Here is an 11,171-nt window from a genome sequence, read left to right on the forward strand (position 1 = left end):
AAGTGTTTTATATATATATCTGTGTGGGTGTATATATATATAATCCTATTATCCACTCTAGAATTTCCTCCTTTTGTTGTTTTTCATTATCTTAAATTTACTTGCTTACTGACATATTTGCAGTTGCTAAAGTACTTTTTGCCAAGCTGTACTGTTCAAAAGTCATTCTGCATAGAAAATTCAGTCTTGTGTTAAACAAAAGGAAAGTAATAAATTTAATGATACAATTTAATTAATCTTTTATTATTGCCATCTTTGAAGCTTTGGTGATAAATTGCAGCCTCAGCCAAAAGCACTTCTCATGATTCATTGCTTGAGACCAGCACTTAATGTATCATCAAAAGTGGACACCTTTCTTTATTTCATGGGTTATTTAACTTGAGAAAGGGAAAGTAACACAAACCTTAAATTTCTTACTCCAGCTATTCTTTTTTAGGAGCCAAAGTCAACATTTATGTTTCCCCAGTGCCTCTCACTTTCACCACGGAATGTTTAGAATCTTAAATTTCTACTTTCTTATGACAAGTTCTTCTGTGCAAATGCACTGGTTTTGTTGAGCTAATGCTGTTTTCCTGGATCTTTCCTTCTTTTCCTGTCTGTGCTTCACTCCCTTCCAACTTTGCAATGTAGCAAGCTGAACAGTTGTTCAATCAGATGTACAATCCAGTAAGTTCTTTTTTAAAATGCCCGCTGTAACATATGAAAGCATGAGGATCCATTACCTTACTGTGTTGTGCTCTTCCTCTGTGGAGCTTTGCAGAATACTTCTGATGCTCACAATGCTGTATTCATTATATCCAAATAAATGAACTTTGTGGACTTCAAGGCCATTTTAAGAATATGAAATGTATTAAATAGGTACATACAGTATTTCTGAGAAGACAAACATCCTAGCCTTTAGGTCCTCAACTTCTCCATTAGAAAAAGCATGCAGATGATGGTTTTGTTTTGTTTTGTTTTTTTGTTTTTTTTTTTTTGCTTTGCTTTGCTTTTTAATTCCTCCTTCTCCAGTACTTTATTTGATCCTTCAAACTTAAATAACTTCTAATTCATTCAGTTTATCTTAAGTGACTGAGTTGATTATGTGAATACTAATATCTAGCACATGACTGGTACTATTGTCAAAAGTCCATATGATTAAAATAGTTCAGATCAGTTTTACTCATAAAAGACTTTATACATACAGCATATATATATTAAGAATATGGAAACGTTGTATTTAATAGAAGAAAATGCTGAAATATAAAATGATGAACGCAAAGGGCAGTGATTGAAAAAGCCAAACAGTATTACTTTGGCTTGTTTAGCATTATTATTCTTGCCAACGTCTGCTTTAATTGCACAATATCGACCCTTTTGACTTGACTGTGTTCCTTTTGCAATTTAAGGAAGAGCAGTAACAAACGTTCTCTCTGCGGAGAACAGTTTTCATTTTTTGTCTGAAACTCTTACATTTAATGTGCTGTGAGCATCACAGGACAGAAAAAATGATGTAACTGTAATAGCAATTTACAAGCTATAGTTTACATAGTAATCATAGTTGGAATTACCATGTAATTGGGATAGTATATTTAGAAGAACTGGTTTTGTAGCTTAAGTAATGTGATACTATGCATTAGGGAAGGTATTGCCTTCACTGAAGTCAACGGGAATTTTGCCGTTAATGTCGGTGGACCGGGATTGCAGCTTTGGAGTCTATTATTGCTAAGTTTTGCAGCTTCTAACCATGTAATGGATATGTCATGATTTATGTATGGGGAAAGAGAGTCCCACAAATGTGCTGTATTTACTTTTAAAGTTATTGGTTAACTGTTTGTAGAATCCAGTCGTAACTTGATTGTAAGTAGCATAAGACCTGATATTATCCCCTTTACCATCCAGCACACTGCTGGTCAAAGAGCTTTTCCCTTTGAACGATAAACCCCTTTTTTCTGTATCATCTTGGATCGCCTTTGTGGTAGTTATGTTTCTATTCATATCATTTACACTCCTACTGTGCATGTCTTTTCAGACTGGAGTCTTTTTTGTGTTAGTTTTTCTCTTGATTTTCATAAATGTTTTCCAGTCATTATTTCAATATTAGTTATTCTGATGTATGGAATTTGTTTGTTACTACCTAGTTTATTTGTGTGTGGTATTCAAAGTCAGTCAGTCCTATTTTAATTTTATTTTTTCTGCCTTTACGTGCTTAATGTTCAAAAGGACAGCCTGTTGGCAGTTCCGAAATAATGGATGCAAGATCCTTTTCCTTCGGCACCAGGCAGCAATTGTAGTATATCCATGAGACAGGTTTTCTTAAATAAACTTTTCTTGCTCATCTTCTTTCTTCTCCTACTTGTATGTATCAGTCTATTTTTAACAACCTAAGTAATGATCCTCTTCTCCCCCCAGACCACCTAAGGTCTTGAAATGAAAGTTTGATTGAAGTCAATGGCAACATATTCTTTGAATTGCACAAGGCCAAGATTTCACCTTCGTTCTTTGAGATGGCAAATAGCAGTTAGCTGAAACATTTTTTTGTACTGCAAATCGTTATGATGCTTTATTTAATAGAATGTTTCCTTACCTTTTTTTTTGTTTGAGAATAGTAGTGTTATGAAAAACCAGATGGCAATCTAATCTTAAAATACTGAAGTTTTAATGCTCTTTTGTTCACATGTGTCAGAGAAATAACAGTCAACCCCTGAGTAGACCTCTTTTAGCTCATGCAGTAATATAGCATTTTTTTTGTGGTGGAATGTGTTTTTTCTACTGTGTCACACAGGTATCAACTCCAAGACTTTTGTTTATTGCTGAATCTAATGTTTTTAGAATACAGCAATGGATAGTAGTGTTTTATTCTTATACACATTTGGGTACCAAAGTGGAGATGATACGGAAGGGGTGCAAATCCTGCACACTCTACAGTAAATGGTTTCACAATGTGTTCACCTGTGTGAATAAGACGTGAACAGAATTGGGTGCACATTTCTTCATGTTTGTTTTGAAAGGTGAACTTTTTGAAATACCCAATGAATTCTTGTGCAAAATTGATTATAAGAAGTTACGTGATTGTTTTTGTCCTGTAATGAAAATATAATGATGTACTTAGTTTGGCGTTCTGATCAACCTTTTTCTGAATAGTAAAGACTTAATTTTCCAAATGCTCCATCAGAGCAATGTCAGATTAAAATTTGAAGTACTTGCAGAATCCACTCTAAATTGCTTAAAGCAGTCTCTAAAGTTAAATAAAAAAATCTCTGACTTCAAGGAGACTACAAAAATATTAAGGTGACAGCAATTTTTTTTAGTTTATTATTGAAAGTAATAAAATTTGAAGGATCTTACAAAGTAATTCCTTGCATGTAAATTCTACTGTTCCGTTTTTTTTTTAATGAAGTACTTGGTTGATTTCTGTGTATGTTTGTGTCTGAAGCTTTAAAAATGAAATGCTCTATCTATCCATCCGTTTCTGTTATGCAGAATAATGCATGCATGATTGTACCATAAAATTTTAATAGACTAAATAATTCATGTTGCATGTCTGTACCACACTATTATGGTGTCTGTGTAGGAAATTGGTGGTTTACATAAGGAAATGTTACTTTACTTCTAAACTATTTGCAGTACTTATTAAGCAAATAACAGAACAGATGCATAATTACTGTAAGAATGAGTGAAATTCTAATAGTAGAGTGATATGCTATTTTTACTGAATTGTAAAAATAACATAAAACAACATAGTCACAAGATTGACAGACAAAACATCATAAACCAAGTGTGCTAGTTTGAAACTAGCCTAATCTGCACACACAAGTATTATCATTTACAGATTAAGAGAGCAATTACTTTGCTGGTGAAAGGTATGCATGAACCATACCTTATGGCTAAGTCACTCTTAGCCATAAAAGCCCCATAAAAACAGAAAATGTATTCTTCCCAAGAAAGCAGAGAACTTAGGGAGAAAAAGGGGGACAGAAATGGAAAAAAGAATAGAAGAGAGGACAGCAGTAATAGGTAGAGACTTTCTGATTCATGTGATAACCATGCAGCTTCTGGTTAGAAGTGATCCAAGCCTGTCTCTTACAGCCTGGAAAAAAGCCAAAGAAATCTGCCCTGTCCGGGTGGGAGCAGGGTCAATATCAGCTGAACTGCCTTTTCTCTCCTTTGGGCCTACTGTTTGACCTCAAAAGTCAAGTTTCATCTGTCAGCAAATCACCCCTGATCTGTACATAACAATTAAAAAAAAGGGCCTAGTTCAAATCCAAACACATCTTTCAAAGCCATAAAATATAATAGGGCACTTACAAGTAATTCTATGCCTTTGTCCTGGAAATGAGATGGATTGTGTTTTGCTCTCTTGTAGTATCAGCAGCTTTGTTTACAACATGAGGATTCCCTTCAAGGGACTCATTGCAAGTTAGAGTACCACCTGCAGAAAGCTCTTTTTTAAAAATGTTTTATGTTCTTGCTCTCCCTTTTTAACTAACTTTCCTTTCCTTCTTCATTAAGGCAATGCCCTTGTAGAAATCTGATTCCTGCCAATAGTCCAAAAATATTCCATAGGAAGTGCTTGTAAAAGTAGAGGCAACCAACTTAATTGGTGGTTTGCAATACTGGGATTTTTTTTTTTTTTTTTTAAAAAGATTAGAATAATCTTATACTTGCCTTTGAACTGAATGCTTATATTGATTTATATGTGACATTATGGATAACTGTGCTGCACCTCGAAACCCTGTATAGGTTGGATACTTAATCACATGGGATTTAATCATACATTATAGGTTCCGCTTCGTGTTGAAAACCATGGGGAAATACAACGACCAAGTTTGTGCTACAGAATTTTCCAAAAACACATCCCACAAATATGGAATGGCATGAGTACCACAGAAAGCACAAGAATTGAAAATACTTTTGCAACTTAACATTAATTTCCTTAGCATGCTATTGAGCAAGGATTATAGGACTAAACTAAAGAACAGAATTTATATCTATTATTTCAGGTGATGTTTTAATTATAATCTGTGCAGTAGATAATTTGTTCAGTACATTTCTGAGCTGCTGTGTGACACGAGTATTCTATGATAGTTGAATATTCGGCACCTTTGCCCTTTGCTTTGGTGACACAAATTGGTGTTCTTGCCCAATTATGTATTTTCATTATAGAAAGTCCAGTGTGGCCATGAAAAGCAAAAAAAAAAAAAAAAAAAGCAGGCTTCTAAAATGTTTGGGCTGAAGCTGAGAGTTCCTGTAGGATAAAGTGAAGAAAAGACTGGTTAGAGGCAGGAAGGTGGGTGTTTTGCCTGTTATTTAAATGATGGAAGCAAGGCTGGTAAATAAGTGAATTATACACAAAAATAAACAGAAGGGAAAGAAAGGTGACAGGGAGGAATATGGAAGAGTGATAGCCTCTAGGGGGGAACTGTGAAATTCTGGATTTACCCTTAGGAGAGGAGGAGAAATCTGAAGAGCGATAGGGAACAACATGCTCTTTGCATAGGTTTCTTACTACCTTAAAAGTGGGAATTGGGTTGGGTTTTTTTTTTGTCTATAGTGAATTTACCTTTACGAACCTATGGAATTATTTTTATTCTTTGCAAAAGAACACTTCATGTTCATTTTGGAGAGATAAAACATTGTCTAATATCTTAATAGAGCTGATGGAAAATTGAAGTGGTTTGCAGCTGGAAATTGGGGTACACAGTCTCTCACATAATTGGCCCTGAGTCTGAGTATTACATTTACTTCAAAAATTACAAAGCTAGTTGAAAGTAAATTTCTTGACACAGTTAACACCGGGTATAAAATAAATCAAAGTTTATTATTAAAACAGGAAGATTTACGAGGATGAAAAGGAATCTGTTGCTAACATCTCACCCAAACAGTAAAATCAAGATACTCTTTGGATGTTACCTTGAAATGAAAGTCCTGTATCTGCATAGAATTCAGGGCTGGAGCATGTATTATTGTCCAAAATAGAGAATTTGAAGAGCAAGGCCAGTAGGCTTAGTAGGCTTCTCCTGTCATTCCCTTGGCTTATTTTGGTAACCAAATATTTCTTTTGAATAAAAATCTCACAGTAGGATAAATAACACTTAAAATCTACTACCTTTTTTCTTATTATCCTCATGCTTAAATGATATGTTACATGCAAACCCCCCAAGTTTCTTCCCTAGTAATTTCAATTTTTAATTGTTGTATTTATACTAAACCCAGACTTGTTCTTTATTTATACAGAAAATTTTCACCATTGCAAAGAATATGAACCTTCTAGTATCTGTAGTTTATATTAATTCTTTCCAAAACCCGCATGTTTCATTTTGATCTGCATTTCTTTCATTGCTTGCTTGCATTGTCTGTTCCCTGAAATTAAGAAGGATAAGTAAGTCCACGTCTTCTTTGAGTAATAAGATAGTTGGAGGACCTTCAGTTCTAAATACCCTGAATTTCTGTAAAATTCCCGTATGTTAAGAGAATGTTATCTGAATTTTCTATGTTTAATGTGCACTGCCTTAAACTACTTGTTTTTTCCTTGCCTGCTCTTTCAAGATGCCAATTAGGAATAATGGGAAGCAAGGGGTAGGCTAAGCATTGCAGTGCATTGTTGTTTCCATCTGTCTGTGATTATTCCAGCCAACAGTTTAAAGCACTTGATGCCAGATCATGCTCCCATTGAAGTTAATTGGGTTTTTGCCATTAGGTTTGATGGGAGTAGGATTGGGCTCTGCGCTGTTGTTGTTGTATTCATTGCGTTCTTTCTTGTCTGTGAAACTGCCACCCATCCATGCATGTGTTTGCCAGGTTTGTGCTGTTTTCACCAATGGGCTTGTTCTTCTGATGTTTCAGGTTAAGTATTAACAATAAGAGAAAAAGGATTATTGGATAAAATGTCTGCTGAAAGCAACTTTTTAGTTTATTGGTTTGTCTTTTAAAAACAGCACTGCATAAAAACAATTTCTTCCTTTTAAATTCTTTGTATCAAACTGCATTTGAAACATCTGGTGATACAGATTACAATATGTATATATGTATCTGTGTGTGTATATATATACATGGACAAAGTGTGTGTATATATATACGGGGAAAGAGAATATGATTTATTAAGAAGTTCTCTATATATTTGAAACGCTTTAAAAGCTTAATGTGAATTAAATTAATTACAACGTGATTTTTTTAATTTAAAAAACACCCTGAAAATATGGTCACTTTAATACGTAAAAAACCTTAATAAATCCCCTCCCCCTTCAATATGATAGCATTTGACTATGAAGATATTTTCATTCCTTTTGATAATGCTTCTGTAGAAAATATTGTCATCGGACATAAATACCCATAATCCTTTTTAATGAAAATATGAACTACGAGACTGAAGAAGTAAAGCTCTTAAAGCTATATAAATTGTTGTCATCCTTATTTTTTTTTAAATATTGATTCTGAAGGCTCATGAGGCTGAAGAGGAGGCACGGATGAATCCAGAATTTGCAGACAGAATGAAACAGCTTGACAAAGAGGCATCGTACTATAGAGAAGAATGTGGCAAAGCTCAGGCTGAGGTTGACAGACTTCTAGAAATACTCAAGGAAGTAGAGAATGAGAAGAATGACAAAGATAAGAAAATTGCTGAGTTAGAAAGGTAATTCTTGTATTATTTGTCTTACATTGAGTGGCATTTTTATTTACTTGATCTTCATTGCAGAGCAGAGAAGTTAATAGTAGAATATGTTTTTTAACAGAATATTTGTTATGTCTTGTAAAATTGAATCAGAAATGAAAAAAAATATGGCTACCTGAGAACTGCCTCTCCTGTCTGCTGACTTTGGAACAATTTAAGGTTTCCACTTTCTTAGTAGTCTCCATGAAAGGAGCACATATGGGAAAAGCCATATGCAATTTACAGTGACAACAACCCTCCCAGAAAACCTTGTTGGGGAACAATCCTGTCTTTCTAGTAACTGGTAAATCAAAACTGTCCCCGCACATGTTTCTTCAGTGTGAACAACATCACTAGTTCTCAGAGATCCTGAAAAGTATTGGTAAGTATTTCTAACCAGTCTCATGACTATTTAATAATAGTTGTAACTGTTTCTCAGTGTTTCTGTAGTCTTTGTCTGCTTCAAATGAATATTTTCTGATGTTGCCCAGGCAGCTTTTGTCTTATTTATGGGAACGTTGTGCAGTCTTTCCTTGATGGAGACAGGAGGGTTTTGGGATCCATTTTTCTCATGCCCTTCGTAATTAATGATTCTTGGAACCTTCTCCCGTATGGTATGCTGCAATTTATCTGATTTATAAGTGGATCGGATTTCTTTGTTCCTTTCCTGTACTTAGCCGCTCTTAGGTAAATGAAAGAAGGAATATTATATTTTCAAATATTTTATATAATTTTCTAGTGATCAAGTCAGAAGAAAAGTGCTTCATGGTTCCAAAAGAGAAGTTTAAGGGATCTCATTGTTGTGATTATTGCTATAGTTCCAGTCAAGACATAGCACTGCTCTGTCCCGTTAGGGAGAATTACCATGAAAGAGGGGAAGATCTGCGGGAAATCTTGGTTACCTTAGGGGGACGAAAACAGCCAGCTTGGAAAGGAAGATGTGTAGAGCATCTTTTACTGATGAACCTTCACAGTTATCTGTTGCCAAAACTTATCTTTCTCTGCAGACATTTGGCAAAGGTTTAATAATGATGAATGGTATATAGTTATCAATCAAAGTGTCATGAAAACCGAGACCTCAAATTTAAAGTGAAAAAAAAAGATTTGTACTCAAAATAGAACTGAGTGTTTACATGAGGACAGCTTTAATTAGCAGTTACCTCTCTCACCACATCAGAATTTTAGAATACTCTAGTATTTGCACCGATTTCAATGTGTAAAGTAGATACCAGAGGAAGCTAGTAATGAAGAGTGGTCACTTTGTGCACCATGACTCTGAGTTCTGCCTAAACTTTCCAAAATCCGAAGGCAGCATATTGGAAAAAGATAACACGATTAGTGAATTTGTGTGGTCAAGGAAGCGCTGCCTATTCCACCCATCGGTGCAGGTACTGTAGGGGTAATTACAGACCTAGGCTTGTAATATAGTGACTCCAGGTGTGACCAAACTGGTGGAAACTGACTGTATAGTTTTTACAGAAACAGTAACTGATATCCTCGTTGGGCTATAAAACCTACTGAATTATTGTGTGACACTAGACGCAATAGTAGGCATGCTGAACTTTTGTTCAAGAGGATAATTTAAAGAGATTCATTAAGTAGCAATCACGTACATGTTGAATGGTTGAATATTAAAATGACAATTAAGATTAAAAGATGAATGTGATGAAGTAGTGAAGCTTGTGATCTAAAATTTTTAGTAAATGTTAATTTGATTTAAATATTTTATATAAAAAAGAGCTGAAGAATTGATATAGGTCAGTAGATTTATTTGAATTAAATTGAGAATTATTGATTACAAAACAATGATTACAAAGAAACAAGGAACCAAGGGATGCAGAGATATTACTACAGCCTTGTCAGCATACAACCTCTTCTTATTGTCTGAAAACCCTGTAGTGGGTTATGTAATGGACAGAATTTTCTATGTTTGTATTTTTTTTTTGAAAATTCGATGCACTTTTATCAGTGAAATTTTGGGACACCAGTTTCCAGTCTGTTATTGTTGATAAGGGTGTTGATCCTGAAATAACTTTTCAGAAAATAATTTGGTACCACTGAGTAAGCACAGACTTTTTGAACAGGATATACTGTACTTTGAATGTGATGAAGTAGTTAAGCTTTGCTATGAACCTTTAAGTGCTTCTGTAATGCTTACAATAAGATATCTGTGGCATGACCAGCTAAGGACAGTAGTATGTTGCAATTGTTGGGAGTCATAATGATCTAAGATTTGTTTGTGAATTCTATTAACTTTAATGCAGTTTCTCACTTGATTTAACTTACATACAGCTTTCAAGATTAATTCCAAATTCCTATACACACAGTATATATAAGTTAATTATTGTAAACTAGGGGAAAAAAAAGGATTTACGTAAAAATTATCTATTATTGATTTCATCAACAGAAGTTGCTTCCTCTACTTGGTAATGGATTCTTAAAGCTCCTTTCCACCATGCATAAGCACAGGCATAAATTTTTGATTAGTACAGTAAGGCTAGCAATCTGCCAGCAATATAAAAGTGTAATAGGGAAATATTTTTAGAGAGTGGCTATCTAACCCTTCTTACTAATCAGGCTCACCTTAGGTTTCTCTAAAATTTAATTTATTTTCTCTCCCTCTTCCTTATTTTCTAAAAACATTAGCCTAAAGATCTAAACTGTATATAACTGTGCCACCTGTTTGTGTCCCTAGAGAGGGAACTTTGATGTTGAAATTCCCCTTTCTAGGGGGTTACGTAGAGTGTAAATTGCTGTAACATTTTATGAAGTGCTACTACTTTTTCTGCTTGTAATGACTACTTGATTGGCTCATTATTGAAGGGAAGAGGTGGAGCCAAAGTTCAGTTTACCCACTTTATGGGAATAAAGCATCGTGAAAATGACTACAACTTTAACAGAAGCATATTTGAAAATGTTCTTTCCTTCTTATCCTGCTGTTTTGTAATTCATATAATGTGCTCTGTGTTGCTATTTTCTGTCCTTACTTTTCCTCTTTGTTTTCTTTCTTGCTTAGAAACAGCATATCTTCAACATTTCCCCTAACTTCAGATGCAAGGGCATCTCTGGGGTTTTGTAGGAAAATAATGCTCTTTTGAAATGTATTTGTTGGTTAATAGCTTGCTGGGATCCATGTTCACTGCTATGCCAACATCTTTACATTGCAAGATAATTGCAAGAACATAAATTCTCAAAATTTGTAAACATAAATTTCTGAGAGAGTTATAATCTAGAGTATTGCAAGCTATGGTATCTTCACAATATTTGTTATATTCACATATAAATTCATCAGTGTAATGAAATGTACTTGTATAAATCAGTTAGAAAAGTAAAAACGTTTGTAATGAAGTTATTCACAAATTCAAACAAGAATTAAAACAAGATGATGAATACTAATGTTCTACTATTTGTCAGAAAGTATTGACACAGAAAGTGTCAGATACTCAAGGGTGGAAATATCTGCTTCAGGATATGGGCAATTAAATTTTTAAGTGTATGCTATTTGGCAGATGGACATTATTAATAGTCCTGAACAAGATTT

General features: G+C 34.3%; 1 protein-coding gene across 1 annotated transcript in view; it reads left to right on the top strand.

The window, feature by feature from the left end:
- Positions 1-7,612, top strand: part of LOC104079012 (ERC protein 2) — a gene marked incomplete at both ends in the record, with an annotated part of 47,761 nt that extends 40,149 nt beyond the window's left edge. Inside the window, one exon of the mRNA XM_009580879.1 lies at positions 7,419-7,612. Coding sequence (XP_009579174.1) covers positions 7,419-7,612 — 194 coding nt within the window. The remainder of the gene's footprint in view (positions 1-7,418) is intronic.
- Between the last annotated feature and the right edge of the window lie 3,559 nt (positions 7,613-11,171).

The sequence above is a fragment of the Fulmarus glacialis genome, unplaced genomic scaffold, assembly GCF_000690835.1.
Source record: "Fulmarus glacialis isolate BGI_N327 unplaced genomic scaffold, ASM69083v1 scaffold42246, whole genome shotgun sequence".
Lineage (NCBI taxonomy): Eukaryota > Metazoa > Chordata > Aves > Procellariiformes > Procellariidae > Fulmarus > Fulmarus glacialis.